This window comes from Mus pahari, chromosome 10, assembly GCF_900095145.1.
Source record: "Mus pahari chromosome 10, PAHARI_EIJ_v1.1, whole genome shotgun sequence".
In the NCBI taxonomy this organism is placed as follows: Eukaryota; Metazoa; Chordata; class Mammalia; order Rodentia; family Muridae; genus Mus; species Mus pahari.
Genome location: NC_034599.1, coordinates 90,136,748 through 90,155,546, shown reverse-complemented (window position 1 = coordinate 90,155,546; position 18,799 = coordinate 90,136,748). Strand labels below are relative to the sequence as shown.

Sequence of the window (18,799 nt, the reverse complement as noted above, 5' to 3'; positions counted from 1 at the left end):
ACTGCTAGGATCGTAGGCCTACCAGTGTTTTTCCAAGACCAAACACGCATTAGTAGAATTCCTTTGATGGGTCATTGCTGATTTTTTTTTTTTAAAGATTAGAATATATTGTGCGAAAAGACTAGAAAAAGTAACCATTGCACACAGTACAGATAAGCATAGTTTAATGAAGCCTTTGGCTTATATAACATCATTTGTAATAAAATGGGTCACTGTCAAAAAAGCCTTTAAGACTCCGATTTAGTGTTCTGTGGTAGGGATTTTGCACTCAAATCAATCTGGGTTTGTGCTGATGTTAACCTGGGTTTGAATCCCGACACTCACCCAGTGTGACCTCCAGGAACAGGTTCACAGCACTGTTTGCAGCTGTAAAATGGGGAACTGTTCCCTACAGCTGAGGGGTGATACCGAGGTTTACCCATCCACTGAGAGCACTTGGTACAGTTCACGATGTCCCGAAGGTACCTCACGTATACTAACGGCAATGACTTTTGCGGCTGAAATCCTGAATCCTAGACACTAGTTCTGAATGCTAGACACTAATCCTGAATCCTGGACACCAGTCCTGAATGCTAGACACCAGTCCTGAATGCTAGACACTAGTCCTGAATGCTAGACACCAGTCCTGAATCCTAGACACCAGTCCTGAGTGCTAGACACTAGTCCTGAATCCTAGACACCAGTCCTGAATCCTAGACACTAGTCCTGAATCCTAGACACTAGTCCTGAATCCTAGACACTAGTCCTGAATTCTAGACACTAGTCCTGAATCCTAGACACCAGTCCTGAATGCTAGACACTAGTCCTGAATCCTAGACACTAGTCCTGAATGCTAGACACTAGTCCTGAATCCTAGGCACCAGTCCTGAATGCTAGACACCAGTCCTGAATCCTAGACACTAGTCCTGAATCGCTGCACTTTCATCTTCTCTTAGATCTTGATATGGAAGACATGGCGGGCTCAGAACCAAGGATTTCCGAGTGATTTCTGCCAAAGCACAGAAGCTAACTCCATTAAGGCTGGCGTGTTCTGAGGTAACTGAGGTCTAAGCCTTTCCTTAGTCAGCATGAAATAAGAAATGGCAGTTTCGGAAAGACTCCTCAAGGTGACTGAGTCATGAGTTCGACCTGCCAGGTTTGTGTACTCCAAAATTTCCACGACTCTCAAGCAATCTGTTATTAAGAACTCACGGTGTGCCAGGCCTCTGTGCAGAGGGAGAGCTTGCAAACAGAACTTCAAGGCAACAGGCTTAGCTCGTGTTAGCTCTACTGGTAGATGTGATGATAACTTTTGTGTGTGTGTCTTGATAAATCTATGGCTTCCTCAAGCCATAAGGACCCAAATACAAGATGGAAGCCCTGAGCATTTAACTGAGTTTTTGTTGTTACCCAAGGCAGGTTGAGGTCAGGGCAGATGTGCTGCCAGCCTCTCCATCCACTTGCTGTAGAGTGAGCCCCCCTGCTAGGGGTAGAGTATGCAAGCATGAGGAGACATTTGCGGTTCTCACACAGATGTCCTGACAGCCCAGCACACTAAGCCCTAACTTATAGGTGGTTACGAAGTCCTAGGCAGTGACAGAAACAGCTACCATTTGTCAAATGATTGTGTGTCTTTATGTGCCAGGCAGTGTGTTAATAATTTACTCCTCTGGGGGCCGGAGAGATGGCAGTTAAGAGCACTGACTGTTCTTCCAGAGGTCCTGAGTTCAATTCCCAGCAACCACATGGTAGCTCACAACCATCTGTAATGGGATCCGATGGCCTCTTCTGGTGTGTCTGAAGACAGCTAGAGTGTACTCCTATAAGTAAAATAAATAAATCTAAAAAAAAAAAAAAAAAAAAAAAAGTACTCCTCAACGGTACTCCTGAGAGTGGAGGCAGAAGAGATTCGTGGGATTGAAATGTGCAGACCGTAGCAGGCCGTGGGAGTAGCAGGGCATGGGGTTGAGGCTTTGCAGCCAGCCCTTCCTGGGCTGGGCACAGCCTTGCACCGTCTCTGCTGGAGCCACAAAGTTCGCAGTTAAATGCCTGCCCTCCTGAAGCTTGTAGTCAGAAGTCTACCTGAAGTGGAAAGAGGCAGAGTTGGTGGGCAAGCCCACAGTCATGGCTCTCCCTAACTGCTGCTCCTTCTGGCAGCTGCGCAATGCCACTGGTCACGGGGACAGACCACAGTCATTGACGGTTCAAAGTTCTTGCTTTTCAATTCGAATTTTAATTCTTGTCCACTTTCAACATCTGTTAGACTTGTGCTTTCGATTGATACACAATCATAAGGCCTCTGGATTCATTTATTATTTTATTGAACTTCTCTGAGATTCTTGGGTATTCAGAGAGATGTCATGTCCCGTCTTTTAGCGAAGAATTGTTTGTTCGGCTCTCAGTGATTTGCTGTTGGTAAGCAACATAAGGGTGCTGGAGATTGATTTACAACATTTTCGTTTTCAAAATGAAATCTAACTGTAAAATTTTCATTTTTCCGTTTCTGTCCCTTGCAATGGAGACCATTTTAAATTTATGTACGTTACCCATAGGCGGAGAGGAGAGGAGAGGAAGCAGTTTGACAAGAGAAGTTTTTGATTCAAAACAGTCTCTTGGCTTTGTAGACCAGACGACTTTGGTGGTTCTAAAATAAAGCAATTGGAGACACACAAACACTTTTGTGTGATTTATGGGCTAGAACACCAAATGGCAGCCCCAGGAACTGCATTAAGCCCTAGAAATCAGATTACAGGACCTGACCGCCACTTGTTACAACCTAAGTCTCGTACAAAAACAAATGAGACCACGAATCTGCAGATGGGCTTGTGAACTATATGAAGTCCTATAAATGTTAGGCAGCAAATGTTTATCAAGGAGCTGCCATAAGTATGACCCCACTAGAGGGACTAGAGAATTCAACCGGAAAACAACTCACACTGCCCCCTCAGACTGTTGATAGAGCTTGAAAAGACGAACAAGAAACACACACACACAGAGAGACTCATACACATGTGTGTCTGTGTGTCTCCAGGATGTAAAAAACAATCTGGTAATTGATTGGAGGATGCTTTTGCAATAGGAAGAGAGGAAGACTGAGAGAGCACAGAGTGCATCCTTGAAAAGCATTAAGTCCAGTTGAGTTAGAACTGGTCTGTACAGGCATCCAGGGCAAAGTAGAACTGGAGAATATGTGTGGCTGAACAATAATGGTCTTGAATGCCAACTAGGAAATTGGAATGTGTTAATCAATGGTGTCATAAAGGCTCTTTGAACGAGGAAATGTCATGACTGTACCCGAGGAGCCTATCCTTGTGCATAGCTTAGAAGAGGTTGGTAAGAGAGGAAATAAGGAAGAAGGCTACCGCCATCCTCCAAGAAAATAGTTAGGCCCAGAGTAGCAAGCAGGCATCTGCTTGGGGTAGCAAGTGGGCAAATGAGAAGAAATGGCAGTCAGCTGTCTCACTGGAGAAGGAGTATGATAGCATTCCCAGAGCCGTGGTACCATGGGGACCCTGAGAAGGAGGTGACAAGTTGTATCCATCCTAGGGGCATTGAGTATAAGGTACTCAAGCTGCCACCTTTCATCTGAACCCCTTAGGAAGGGGAAGGCCAGATCTGGAGCTATTGGTATACAGGAAAAGATGAAGAGGTTTCCCATTAGAGTATAGGAAGAGTGTGGTTGAGTATTGAGCCTTTTAAGAAAAGAAATGACCTGCAGAGCCAAAAAGAACCCTATCAGGAGAACTGAAAGCCTCAGAGGAACGTTCCCAGAAGCCTCTGGAACAAAGCTTTCCCTGGGCCGTGGGTAGGAGGGATGGGCCCAAGAACAGGAGACTGACAAGCAGTGCAGTATGTGTTGGTGGCCATTTTCCTTTGCAAGGTAATGTGATACGCACAATGAATATTAAGTGGCTTCGTTTGCATAAGTTTCTAGCTTGCACAAATCGAGAATAAATCTTGCACAAATTGCTGACCTTAGCGTGCTTCCAGACACACTTCTCATTACTAAAATTCAGCCTGCTAAGTGTGGTTTTGATAGTGGTATTAACACTGTATGAGTGTTCAGAGCAGACAAATCAGAGAATCTTTCTTAAAAGAATGAATGGGGGATAAAAGGAATACCTTTCTGTTGTTGCAAAAAGTTCCTAGCAGTAACTTAATTCCATTGCCTCTGAGCTTATATCTATTAAATACTGGGTCTATTTTTCTGAGCATATGAGCTTAAGACACTGGAATGAGGAGACTAGAGTCAGATAAACCCAGTCTTTCGAACCAGCTGGGCCATTTTCCAGGCTTGTGAGGTGAGCGAAGCCCTGGTAAGCTGAGTTTTTCCATCCTAAACTTGTATTGGTCTATTTTGAAACTTTGAGTGATCATTTGAGCAGTAGCTACAGCATGGCAGGCAACTGATAAATGGTGAGTCCCTCCCTCTCTCAACCTTGTGTACATAGATGAAGCTGTCCTGGAGGCCTTGTCTCCCAGTTTCATTTTAATGTTATCTATTCCAACCATTTCACTGTTCTATCCTGTGTATGCTGAGGTGGCCAGGAGTTTAGTATGGATCAAGGCTTTACCAGGGCCGTTCTTATAGAAGACTTGTTCCCAGCATGGCTACGGCAGCTCACAATGGACTGTGCCTCCATTTCCAAGGGCTCCAGTGCCCTCCCTGGCCTCCGCAGGTGTGCAGGGTGATCCGGAATGGCACCACCCCACCTTCCATTGCTCCCTGCAGTGTAACCACAACAGCCTTCCCAGCTCTGTGTGTTTGTGTGACCCCAGAAGCCTTTCATCAGCTCTAGCAGGATTGTGATTGGCTCCCGAATGTAAATGAGGATTTCCTTTGTTACAAATACACCACACTTTCTGCTTAAACATCCATCTTCTGGTCCTGTGGTCCCTGACATGACTCAAATAGCCATTTTCTCCACTGCCTCAGTGCTGAGTCACACATCTGTTTGATGGAAGCGTCACCATCACACCGTCTGCATGCTTGTTGAATCACACCTCCTGTATGTGTCCCCTTCCTCTGGCAGAATTGGGTTTCACCTTTGCTTTCATGGGAAGTAACAGGAGCGGGATGGCTCTGCTAATGTGGGTGACTGAGCGGAGTCAGTTCCAGGGCTGGGCCTTAGCGCCCTACTGCCCTTGGGGCCTGTGAAGAAAACAACTCTGACCTTCGATTTCTTTTCTACCAAGGCCCAGCGATTCTGCAGTGCCTTTAGCCCCCTTCACCACGAGTTGACTTTTTTGCACAGATGTACTGTCCATCACCTGAAGGACACATCTTTTCCTACATCTTTTCCTACATACTTCTGAGTGAGCTCTTACCCTCCTTTGGTGTCTATTTAATTTCTCAGCGTTTGTCTTTTTGCTTTTTGTTTTGTTTTTCCATTTTTACCAGAAACCCAATTAAAAGACTTGTTTGTTTGTTTTAAGACTTTTCTGTTTATTAATTTCTGGCAAAATGCTTTGCACTTCTCTTCAAGAAATACCTGCCAACGTGGTTTTCTTCTTTTCTAAATAGGAGTCTTCCTTTTAATCCTAACAACCGTCTTGCATTAAAAATAACGTGGTTTTCCCCAAGAGTCTTCCTGGCTCGGGAGATAGTAAAAGCTCTGGTGATTACGTACCAGGGTATTCAGCAAACAAATCCAGTATTGGTGGGAAAAGATGGCTCTCTGTCTGGAGGGAGAGTGTCCCCAGAAGGTGCCCCGCCTGTAGTGTGCAGGCCCAGCCGGGTGGCCATTTTCTGCTCTGGGAGTACACAGTGAAGCTCCGCCCACTGTGCAGCCAGTGAGCGTGTTTTCTAAAACGAAAGCACGGGCAGAGACTGGAGTGTTCGAGTGACACAACCTGCATTTAGGTTATTTTTAGATGAATAGACAGAAAGCACAGTTGCTCTCAGCAGCATCCTGCGGCTCTGTCTGTGATGGCTTGGGTTTGTGCGGGGAGTTTTCCTTTTTTACCATGTCGATAGATTCTCTCTCGAACACGTGGACAGGGGAACTATTTAAATACCAAAATAGTGCCAGAAACACGCATTCTGAGTTTTGTTGTGGAAGAGAGATTACCTCTCCGTGTAGCCCAGGCTAGCCTCCGACTCATGATTTTCCCACCTCAGCCTCCCCAGTGCTGGAGTGACAGGCTTTCGACATCATCCCTGATGCATTCTGCTTGAATGAAAGCAATTCCAGGGTGGAGTTGGCAAAAGCCACCCCAAAATGTACTTCTTCATATTCTATTCCACTCCCAGCCATTTTTTCCTTCTTGTTTTTCCTCGGTCTAGACTATTACGCATCCATTTGTACGCTGGCCAGAGTTTCTGTAGCCTTTCCATAGTCAAAAAAAGCCATGCGTGTGTCTCCTAGGACCTTCCGGTGTGCCTGTTCAGCAGCTCTGCAGATTACCCAGGGTTCCCAAGCTCTAGAAGGAAGTGGCTCCCAGAACCTTCAGAGACCTGTGCCACTATACCTGGCCTCTCTCAGGGATCACGGCTGCTAACGGTGGCTTCCAAGTGGAAACATGGAGGAGGGATTATGGGAAATGTGGGAGATGGAAACGTATGCATAGGGAAAGTACGAACATCTAGGGCTTGGTCCTGAACCGATGATGCTGCACCTTGACACCCTGGGTCTAGAACTCTGTGGGAATCCATGAAAAGTGTGAGGTTGTCAGTTGAAGGCAAAGAGAGAGGAGGTGAGAGCAGAGTCTGGCCAAAGCACCAGAGCGGTCTCCCAGGAATTCCCAATGCATGGACCACTCAGACTAGTCTCCAGACCAAAGGGGTTCAGCTCTGTGTCTCCATGACACCTCTAGAGAAGAAGCCGGCCTCCTAGCGTTGTTCAGAGGAGCAGTTTTGATTTGTGTCTTGGTTTCTTGTGCTGTCCCGTTCATTGTCTTGAAGCTCCAACTGCCAGGCTTTGTTCTTGCTGTCATTTTATCCTTGTCATATTAGGGAGGGCATGGCGATGCAGTGGGATGATGTCACCTCAGAGCTAAATAAAGTCCTGTGTGTTCCTCAGCCATTCCTGTTCCCCATCACACCACCCGCTCAAGGTGGATATGGGAGGATGGGTGGGTCTGATGGTTCGATCAGCACTTGGAGCTCCAGGAGACCCCATCCTGAAGATGCACAGACTGGAAGGAGAGTTTGCACTCTGCCTCCCAGGATTCGTGTGTTCGGAGTTTCCTCATAGGAACAAACAGGCTGGAAGGATACTGGAGAACCCGGATGTCACCCAGACACAGTACATGTGGAGGCTTCACGGAAACCTTGGGTACTGACATGTCACCATTCAAACGTTAGGACAGTGAGTCGCTGGACAGGCGAAATTTTAGAAACAGAATAAAATTTGTAGTGACATTTTGGAATTTTGGTTTCCTTTAAAAACCCCGAAATATCATAAGAATGCGCTTTGGTCTAAATCCCAGGTGTGAGGACGTGGCAGCTGACCATGATTTGCCTCATGCTCTAGCGGAAGAGGCCTGGTTTTGCCAGCTGCAGAGAGTTTCTGCAACTGTGTGATGTTTGGAATTCTGGGGACTTTTCAGAGGGTGTATAAATGCGAGGGTCCCAAGGGGCAAAGTTGTTGGTCATTTAAGGGGCTTGTTTGCAGTTTGTTAGTAGCCGTGGTCAAAGAAGAAGCAAAAGGGAAAACATAGATTCAGGATCTCTTGACTTTCTGTCCTTGTTTCTCTCCTCTCTGTGTTAGGGAGTGAAACCGGGGCAGGAGGGGGTAGGAAAAGAAGAAAACGCTGTAAGACCAGCTACAAAAACTGAAGTAACTCAAACTTACATTTTATAGATTAAAATATACATACAAGTTCAGGGAGGTAATATGGACATTAAACGTGGGCTAATGGTGAGAGGGTAAGAAGTAGTTTTAATGCTGCAAGCCTTTATTTTTAAGCTTTGTTTTGCTCCTTAGGAATATGGATGTGAATGGGTAGGTGCGTGTGAGTGCAGGTACCCCCTTATATTAGAGGAGTCTAATCCTCTGGACCTGCAGTTGTAGGTGGTTGTGAGCCACCAAATGTGGTACTAGGAACCAAATTTGGGTCCCTTTGCAAGAGCAGTACCCACTCTTAACCACTGAGCCCTTTCTCCAGCCCCAAGACTTTTTGAAAAATAACTGAGCATACTTAGAGACTTAGCGTACACAGACCAGGTCAGTTGTGGATTCTGTTGTAAACTGTCTGAGTCTGCCCATCAGGACCACCACGATGGCAGCCTGTACAGTCTTTTCCTATAGAGCACTGGCTTGAAGTTGTCCCAGGCCCAACCCAAGGAAAGGTAATAACCCCTGATCTTTCCTTCTCCATGTAACTGCATATAAGTCACCCACTTCATATATTACTGTGCCCATTTCATGTGAACAAAATCCTTTCTGTAAGTTCTGTAACAGAAAGCAACATATGACTGTGCTATCTAGAGAAGCATCAGGAACATGTGGCGACCTTTGTCAGGCTGCCCAGTACCAGGAGGAAGCCATCAGAGGAAGTCCCTCCTTATCTGGGCTGTCACTCCCAAGGCAGCAGAATAGAGCCAGGCATCAGGTGATAGGGTACCAACAAAGAGGGACAGCAGGCATCCCCCGACAGACAGATGCAATTTAGGTGTTGACTTAGCAAGGATGTTCACTGAGCAGCCAAGCAGCGGCTTTCTGAGTTGTCCTGGAATTGTCAGAATTGTCCCCTCCCCTTCCAGTAACACTTTATTGACCATCACTGCAGAGTATGGAATGCCGCCTCTCTCTTCTCAGCATCTTTTAATGACTCCTTGCTCTTGGCAGTGTGTAGTGGTGTGTGTGTGTATGTGCTGCACTTGGCACAAGGCCTCGCACACAGAAAGCGCCCAGCAGATGTTAGCTTTTCCTGTCGCTGGCTTTCATCCTCTCCATCATTGCCATTCCCCTTTCAGCAGAGGCCGGCACCGTAGCTTCTGTAGACCCCACTTAACCCACTCGTGTAGACATGAATGAAAATGAAGCCCATGTAAAGCAGTGTTGGAGGCTCAGTTCTGTTTCCCTCATCTTTTATTACAACTATCAGTCTCGTTTTGAGGCTCTTGAGCCCTTAAGGCACGTTTCTGTCATTATATAAGTAAGGCTGTAGGGTTTGGGGTCAAGTGGGTCACTAGTAGATTTGCTCCAAGGTATGCTGCTGGATGAGAAGCTATCAGAGTGCTGCAGGGGAGTTCTGCTTGGTCCTCAGTGTGGCTGCTGGCCTGGCAGTGGGGACCTGACCCGAGATCTTGCCTCCCACACCACTCCAGTCCCGCTATGTGGAAGAATGCACCTAAGATTTCCCTGACGCCTGTGAGTTTATCCTTTGGGCAACGTTGCCATACACAGAGACAAACGTGTGCAGGCGAGTTTGCCAGCTTGCTAACCAGAACATGTTTTAAGGACAGTCTTCGAGGGTGTGGGTTGGGTTCCATTTAGAAATGCATGCTGGAGTAACAGATCTCAGTGAGACTCAAATTCTGCAGACTGTTGAAATGGTTTCCAAGAAGCGACATTGGAAGGGACAGAACGCCTTTCTGTGTGCCTGGGAAGTAACAGGAACGTTTGGAATGGAGGATTTTAGTCAGGGGAGTGTATCACAGTAAGGGGAGAGCCGCTCCCAGTGAACGTGGTGAGAAGGGACTCAGAGCTAACTCCAGTGTTGGTGGCTAGCAGTATGGCCGCCTGATCCTAAGGAAACAACTAAGTCGGAAATAATCCCATTCTGCCATGATGGCTTGTCCAGACTTCAAGTATAAGGGCCAGGAGAGGAGCATGCCACTGTATTTTAGAGAGGAAATCTGAGCTTCCTATCAAATTAATCCAATTTGGAAAATGAACTAAGTCTTCGGCCTCTCAAAGCGCTTGCTTCCGTTTAGAAGGTGGCGTGGTCATTTTAACTCTGTTAACTCGTGGGTGTTTCCTTGCTAACGTGTAGTACTTTCAGGTGGCCTTTGCCCTGATTCTTAGCCCCATGGAGTCTCCCAGTACCAAGGAGTGCTTGGGAGAGCTGCCGTGTACATGAATGGTCTCTACAATGGTTCCCCTCGTCTTCCTTCTCTGTCAGCTGCTAGGGAAGTCAGCCTGCAGCTTCTGGATCCACGCCCTTCTCCCATTCATCTATAAGTTATGGCCATGGCGGTTTTACTGGGCTGAATGATGAGGCCTTCCAAAAGATATGCCTACAACCCAGAACCTGCAAGTGGGATCTCATTTGGGAAAGTGATCTCACAGATTATCATAATTGTGGAACTAGAAATGAGATCGTCCTAGATGACCAAGGCAGCCACACAGAAGAGAGACATACACAAAAGGATGAGAAGAGAAAGGTAGAAGTGAGGGCCCTGTAGTCATAAGCCAGAGCTAAAAGCAGCAAGGAAGGACTCTGCGCATGTCCCGTGATCAGAAGGAGCCTGGGCCTGCCTGCAAACGCCCTGCCAGACTCTGTCCAGGGCTGTAGGGAATAAAACTCTACTAATTTCATGTCCAAACCACCTTTGATCTAAAAACCTCTGGGCTCCTGTTAAACTCAGATTTACTCCAGGCTATTCCAGTTCGGGGTGACAGCTAGAAACGGTTTTTAATAGGTGGTGGTTCTGCTAGCTTGCCTGTTCCTCTCGGGCTCCTTTGGGCCGGTTGTTTTCATGCAGTTGAACAAAATCCACGATCACATTTGCAGCCCCCCACCCTATGTCAGTGCACTGTACAGTTCCTCCGGCGGCCCCAAGGCCACTTAGAGGGACTCAGGCGTCATTATCCTCTTCCCACACTCGATCTGGGATCCTTACCTGTTAATGGCTGCTCAGCCGTCTTTTCCCCTCTCTAATGCTCATTAGGAGATCCTCCCACCCGGATGGCTTTGAAGCCTTTCTCTTCTTTCCACTCTGTAGTTAGGGCTAAGAATGTTAGGACTAGAGGGAGCGTCTAGGTTCTCATGACGTTGACACTCCTGTCTGGGGCCTGCCAGTGTCTACCTCTGCATCTCCCATCAGGCCCTGGGAAGAAGCCTATCTACCCTTCTCCGGATGTGTCACCCCATTTCCTGGCTCTGCGCTGCTTAGCCCTCTGCCTGGAGTTAACTACAGTGTTCCCTCCTGGATCCCCGGGACTCAGCTCCTCCCCCTTTCCCTGACATCCCCCAAACTAAGCTTAAGGCTCCCTCCTCCTCAGGCCCAGATATAGGAGTTTCTGCTAGCCCATTCATGAAGTGGAAATTTCTGGTTTCTTTGGAAATTCGGTTGTGTCATATGCTGCTTTTGTGGAAGCTGTCTTGTGAGCGGGCATGTGATGTTTTGTTGAAACAGACACTTGAGAGGGAGTGTGATGTTTGGAAGGAGTCAAAGTAGAACCCCCACAGACAATGAAAGGCCGCTTTTGCATTGTGACTCGGCAACACTTTGCTGGTCTTTGTTGGCCACACAATGCCTTGCTGATCTCCACTTCATAGAAACACACCAAAGAATTTCTCATGGTATTCCAGCTGAGTTTGGACTTCTGCGGACTCATGCAGGCAGAGCCTTGCGGTTTTTGCTGGATTCCACCACCGCTTCTGATTCGTGCTTGGTGTTTGCAGTTGAGCTAGACTGCTGGTGTCCTGACAACAAAGACTGGTATCTAAACAGGTCCACAACCCCCTTGTCCTGTTAGCCATCTTTCTCCCGTACCTTTGGTCCGTGGGCTAGAGGGGAGGTTGAGTCAGTCAAGAACCCTAAATAAAGTAGCTTTGAAAGATCTAAACCTACATTATTTGTTCTATGAGACAGCGCCTCCAGGAGGAGCAGAGTGAAGAAATGAAGGAGTCTAAAAGGCCAAGAGGAGGGAATAGTTGTTTGAGTCCGTATTGCCTGAGACACTTGTTAGTAAAAGTTAAAAGTAGGTCATTTTAGGGAGTGCATTTAAAATGCATAACTAGTAATATGTCATGCCATTGACTGAACATTTTCTTGCCAAGATCTATTTTTAACATAATTACCATAATCATCTTGGGCATTGCTGTCATTTTACAGAACATATTAAACAAAATGCTGTGATCAGGTAATGAAGAAGCAAAGCAGAATGAGGAATGACCACATGCTCTGTAGCATGGTGATGACGTACAGGCTGGCCAGCAAATCCAAACATGCTAAGAGTCCAGAAATCAAACATGCTAGTCAAAAGGAGATAGCGGTTTAATGTTTACTAACATTGAAATCACACACACACACAAATATTTTTGAAACCCAGGGCCACTCAACCAAGATTAGAATCCCATCCTTGCTGTAAGCTGTATGGTGCTAGGACTCTGGCCTAACTCTCCTGAGCCTCACCTTTTGGAAACATCACTCCATAGCTGCATGGACATCACGTGAAGGAAAGTGAGTTGGTGTGTATGAGAGTGTTTATAAGTGCGGTAGGACCAGCAGGATGGATACAGCCGGGGGCTCTTGCCTTTGCTCTGTGTTTGAGTCCACGAGGTTGGCCTTTGGAAGGAGTCAGGATGGGGAAGGAGGTATTCTGCTTGGTAAGCAGATATCGGAGCTGAAACAGTCAGTCACAGGCTGTCTGGATTCCATAGCTGGGCAGAGCACAAGAATGCTGGGATCACAAGATGCTGGGACTGGGTTTGAGAAGATGGAGGTGGAAGGAGATTGGTCCAGCACTTGCTGAGACAGTGAGTGCAGAGTGCATTGCTTGTTATGGCTTTGCACTCAGTCTGCTAAAAGGAGCAGCCGAGCTGCAGGTCATTCGCTCCAGGAATGGCGACGCCTTGTTCTTCTCTCCTCCTGAGGTTGTTCCTGCAGCCCGGAAGCTTCCTGAATCTGAGGTCAAGACCTCTCTTACCTCAAGTTCTTAGTGTCTTAATCCCGTGCGTCTGGGTCCAGAGTCGCATGCTGGCCGTGGACCTTCAGCCACCCTCTTTTGGAAGGAGACTGAGGCTTTATCAGTCCTATTTTGAAAGGTAAATAGAAAAATGTGTCTTAAGGAGTCACGGGTAAACAGTACTGACTAGCAGAGTGCATGCAAGAACATTTCCCTCATGCCTGTTAGTCAGCAGCATCCACAGAGGAAGCGGGAAGCAGTTTGGCACATCTAAGCAATCCGTCCATGTCCTTTAAGATGTGGTTGGTGCTTTCAGCATGTCAGCGGGTGGAGCGGGAATGGACCAAATGAACACATTTAAACAGAGTAAGAATAACCAGGAAATTTTGAGTTTTGACTGTAAATTTCAGTCCTAGGCATTTGGAAATTGGAGATGGCAGAAAACAAGGAAAGAAAGAAGCCTCAGTACCTTCCTCTAAAATCGAAATAGAGCAGACAGCGGTGCTTGTATTTCCTGGCTGCTGCTGCTGCTGCATGCTTAGCTCCTGTCTGATCCAGCACTCCGGAAGCAGCCTGGGCTCCCTCTCACAGGCTGAAGCAGGCTTAGTGACATCAGACAGTTTCCAAGGTCAGAGGGTACAGTCCTGGCTCAGCAGTTTTCGGGGGGGGGGGGGGGGGGGGNGGGGGGGGGGGGGGGGCTGGTGCAGGAAGGCCTGTGAACCACAGGACTGGAGAGCTGTAACACTCTTTACAAGGTAATGGCTCAAGGAATTAGATTCCAGTCAGGAAAGGAGAGACCTCAAAAGGCTGTGGCGCGACAGGGGCCGCACTTGAGGATCCCTTGGGGGTGAAGTGGGAGAGGGGCTGCAGTTGGGGTCCCTGGAGGTGAAGGCTTCTGTGGATGAAGGTTTCACACGGAGTGGGGCAGCCTCAGACCAGCTCTGGAATCTGTGGCAACTGAAGAATGAGCTTCAGCGTGGGCTCCTCCTGTGCCTGTGAGTGTCCGAGTAAAACTCTTCCGTCTTGTTGAAGCTTTTTTTTTTTTTTTTTTTTTTTTCCAAATTTACCCTTCTTGTTTTGAGAGACAATGTGGTAGGAGTGGGTTTGCCAGCTGGTAAGGATTCTAGAGAGTTTCTTTGGGTAGGTTACATCATCTTGTGGGCGTTGCCTTGTGAACCGGAAGTGGGCTTTGGTCATCATCTGCGAACCAACCCAAGTAGCAGCTCTGACAAAGCGTCCACCAGGGCAGGGCTTTGCCCAAGGAACTATGGAACTATGTTAGTGACATTGTCATACAGCAAGTAAGGTAGCCGAGGTAAAGCAGAGCCCAGGAACTAGAGTAGGCAGGGGCCAACTTTGCCTTCAGAGGAGAAAGATTATCACTTAAGGAAAAGGCTAGTCCTGCCAAGCAAGAAGACTTAGAATTACTGCTTAACACCAGCACTCGCTGATGGTTTTAACCAAAGAATTTGATGGCAGTTCGAAGCATAATCGACAACAAAGTACAGAACTGTGCTAAACCTCAAACTGAAACTAATTTTTTTAACTGGGCAAACTGCAAGCTAATACATCTATTAATACTTAAACTAATATATAAACTATATTAATATATGGTATATATACTCTATGTGTATATACAGTATATATACACAGTATATGTTTAAGTATTAATAGATTAATATATTGTATACTATATATATAGTACATATACTGTAGATATGCTGTATACAATATACATACTATATATATTATAAACTAAATTGCAACCTAACAGCTAAGGTCTTAGGTTCCTAGATTTAAGCAAGAACTAGCTAGAATGTCCCAAGACTGCACTCTTAAAAATCTCTCCTGCGGGACTGGAGAGATGGCTCATTAGTTAAGATCACTGACTGTTCTTCCGAAGGTCTTGAGTTCAAATCCTAACAACCACATGGTGGCTCACAACCACCCATAATAAGAGCTGATGCTCTCTTTGGAGTGTCTGAAGACAGCTACAGTGTACTTACATATAATAAATAAATAAATCTTTTTTTAAAAAAATCCCTCCTGCATGAAGACAGAGGAGCAGACAGAGGTGGTCTAGGGAGAGTATAAAAGTAGGTAGTTAAGGTAATAAGACACAGTGTGGGGGAAGGGAAGGGACTGCTCTTATCTGAAATGAGTATAGAAGCCCAAAACGTAATGGTCTTGTGAGTGTTTATTCCTAAACCCTAGCCAGGTTTGCATGAGCCTCCCATGGAAGAGGGAAAATGCACGCCACAGAAATGCACTGGTCATGTAAACAGAAATGCGCTGGTCATGTAAGCAGTTGTCCCTTTGGCCTCCTTCCTACCAGCTAACAAATAGTTACTTTGAAAGGCTCTTGTTAAACTGCTAATGCCCATTTGCATCAGCCTAGAAGAAACATGAGCAGCCCCCATGTTCTGCCACCAGTGCTATTTGGCCACTGAAGAAGCTGCAGTAGCAAGAGATTGAAGCCATGGCAAACCCAGGATGACCTTACACCAAGGTCAGAGTCCTACAGTGCCAGCCTGCTTCATCTTAAGGTCTCCTTCGGTAGAACTGTGTCCTATGAGTAGACTACGTCTAGGCATTGGGGTGCTCTCTGCTCTCCTGGATTAGTGATTTTCACCCCCACTCTTCCTTCTCTCTTGCCCCACCTTGTGCTAGCCCCTGTGTTAGGTGCAATAGGTGGTCAGCCTTGAAACAGAATAAAAGCTAAAGTGATATTCAACCGGCACATATTATGTTTAGGTTTATGTATTTTAAGAAAATGAATGAAAATGTGATGGAAAATGCTGATTTTCCCTTATATGTTCTTGCCCGGGCCACCTGTGACACATAGGGTGCCTTTGTGCATACAAGAGAGATGGCCCCTTTCTGACAGGGTACAAGCATAACACTGGGTTCCCAGCTACCACTGGGTATAAACTGTACACCTAGAGGCACACGGTGGCCCTGCCTCGGTGAGGATACAGTTTGTAAAGCATGTGGTGGAAAGAAGGCTGATACCCCACAGGCCTCTCTGGACTGCAGTTCCCACCGCACATTGCTCCACACAACCTAGAAGACAAGGAAGTATAAGTTCTTTCTTTCCTGAGATTTATTTATTTTATGAGTATGCATGTTTTGCCTGCATGCATTCATATTACCATATACATGCCTGGTGTCCACAGTGGTCAGAAGAGCAGAACAGATGCTCAGAACTGAAGTTATAGATGGCTGCGAGCCGCCATGCGGGTGCTTGGAATGAAAGTTGGATCCTCTGCAGAAGAAGCAAGTGTTCTTAACTGCGGAGTCATCTCTCCAGCCCCTAAATCTAAGTTCTTATTCTGTCTTCATGTTCTTGAACTTGAAATGAAAATCACAGGTTTTGGGTCAGTCTGTGATTTTTAATCCCAGGTCTTATGCAAGCTCCACAATCTCTCCAGTCAGTTTTATCACTGTAAAATATGATCGCCATTGGGACCAATGAGGTGGCACAGCAGGTAAAAGCACTTGTTACCTAAGTCTCATACCTGGGTTCAAGCCCCTGGACCCCTATTAAAAGCCAAATGCAGTGGCATACATCTGCAATCACAGTGAGATGAGGGGTGGAGACAGGAGAACTGCCCAGAAGCCAGCGGGCCAGCTGGCCTAAATAGCAGCAGCAGGAGACTCTAAGGTAGGCCCTGCCGCAACAAGGCGTCCGCTGACTGCCATATACACCACGCATAAACCTATAAACAGTTTAAGGGGAAAAGGACGGCAGCGAGGCTAACTGAGGTAATGTATGTATGTATGTATGTATGTATGTATGTATGTAATGTGTACAATGGTGCTAGGCACAAGCTGTGCTTGTCACGTGTTGGGTTCAGCATAAGGACGCCATGTTTACCTGCTCATCTTCCCTGACAGCAGACAAGTCTTTGGTGGGGCTTTTGGTGCATCCGTGAAGAACGTGAAGGCCATTTTACTTGGAAAAGCTGCCCAGGGGGATCCAATATAAACATACATGAGAATAGTCATTTATTTCATAAAGTAGTCAGAGTCTGCTTCTGACTCGAGGGCACGCCATAACTTCTCGAAGGATGCCAAGCCCACAGTGGGATGCAGGCATGGCGTCCTGACTCCAAAGCCCGGTGTAGCATCAGTGACACTACTGATTCTTTCTGAGTCCTGCTCTTGCATCTGATTGCACCCTTATGCTGAGCACCACCTCGAGAAGCACGTATTGCCGTGCATTTTTCAATTTGCTGTTGGTTGCCTCATGGGGGAAGTTGGCACACATGTGTCTTTTGGGTAAGTCACATACCGAGCACTGGTATGCACAGGCACCCGAAGTCCTGTAACCCACAAGTGGGCCACAGGCCTAGCACTGGCTCCAAATGAGCTACTCCAGAGTAAAGAAGGCAGGAACTGTGCTCAGAAGGCATTAAAAGGAACTGAAGGGAGCTGGGTGAGTGCCAGAAGGAGGAGGCCACTCGGAAACTTAGTCCTTTACACACGCCTAAGATCAGTTATACATACATGGGGCCAACTTTAGATTTTCAGTGCTAAGCACATTCCGAAAGCCTTTGAGATGCAGCCTTACCCTGTAGCTCTGGCTGGCCTGGAGCTCACAGAGATCTATCTGCCTCTGCCCTCTAAGTGCTGGGGTTAAAGGTGTGCCCCACCATACCTAGCCTGGAAATTAACTTTAAAACTGTTGACAATTCATTCTAGGTATCTGAGACAAAGGCCTAGACCATGGGCTTTAAGCAACATGTTACCACAGAGCTTAAAGCACTGCTTTCTCCTTTCCTTCCTTCAAGTCAAAGAAGTGGCACTGTTACTGTGGGATGGAAATGGCCGTGGCTGCCAGCTGATGGGCTTTGGAGAAGTAATTGGATCCCGAGGGCTCTGACCTCCTCAGTGGCTTACTCCACAGATGATTCCATATTCATGCCACGAATCCATAATTTGACGGCATTGCCAGGAGTGGGTGGGAACCAGGAGCCTGGGCAAGTTTGAAGAAGTAGGTCAGCGTGCTCGGTCCCAGCACCGCTCACCCATTCTGCTCCCTGGCTGCCGTGACTGAGCCACCTTTCTCCTCTGTGCTCTTCCTCCAAGATGTCTGCCTCACCAAACATGGACAGAAAGGAAACGGTGGGCCAAAACAAACCCTCCCTCTTTAGATTGTTTTTGTAGGTGTTTTGTCTCAGATGCTGAAAGCTAGCACAGTATCATGTTCGTCATTACAAACTTGGGTGTTTTGTCTTGTGTGTGCAGAGTGTCTTTGTGGATAGATAGCCCTGACATGTCCAACGCAGCCCAGCTCACATGGGGTACCTGGCAGGCAGATCCCCCAAATGATCATTTGTTGGAGAGCTTTTCCTTTTCCAAGTCAGACAGCTTTCTTGACTCTCTCGCACTTGTGTGTTTTCCCCCCAGTAGCACAGGAGATAGCAGAGATGTCCACACTGCCAGCGCTGAGCCCTGAAAACTGGGAACGGCACCAGGCATCGTTGCCTAGTGCTGATGCCATGATAAAGGAAACAGTAGTGGCAGTTGCAGAGCTGAACAGTCTGGACCTGGTAAATAGTCTTGACCCTCCTAGCATCTTTACTCTGTAGTAAGGCATACACTACCAAGTAACCTTTGACCAGTATGCTGCAAAGGTAGGGGGGAGCCTGCACACCAAGAGTGTGCAGCAGGTGAGTGGTCTCAGGGAAGAGGGGGGGAGCGTCAGATGGAGACCAGGGTGGCTTGCATTCTGGGCTAGAAGGTATTCTAGGCTCCAGAAGCAACACGTGAAAGGGAATGTGTTAGAGTAGCAGAAAAAGAGGTTGGATGGTGAAGAAACCTCATAAGCCTTTGTAAGGATGTAAGCATCCACATATAAGAGTCTAAGTCCTCTCTGGCTGAGAGAATCTTCCATGTCTCATGAAGGAGGTTCATGCTGGAAGCTCATGGTCTCCCCATGTAGAATCTCTCTCTCTCTCTCTCTCTCTCTCTCTCTCTCTCTCTCTCTCTCTCTCTCTCTCTCTCTCTCTCTC

The 18,799-nt window shown here is 47.0% G+C and overlaps 1 protein-coding gene across 10 annotated transcripts in view; it reads left to right on the top strand.

The window, feature by feature from the left end:
• Nucleotides 1-18,799, top strand: part of Zbtb38 (zinc finger and BTB domain containing 38) — a 118,201-nt gene that overhangs the window by 81,536 nt on the left and 17,866 nt on the right. For 8 of the 10 annotated variants that reach the window (XM_029542967.1, XM_021207070.2, XM_029542969.1 and 5 more), the window contains one exon: nucleotides 936-1,035. The exons of 1 other annotated variant lie outside the window; for it this stretch is intronic. Coding sequence is in view for 1 of the 9 variants with exons in the window: in XM_029542965.1 (XP_029398825.1) it covers nucleotides 1,118-1,135 (18 nt within the window). In the remaining 8 variants the exon portion in view is untranslated. One more of the 10 variants, XM_029542965.1, reaches the window with a different exon arrangement.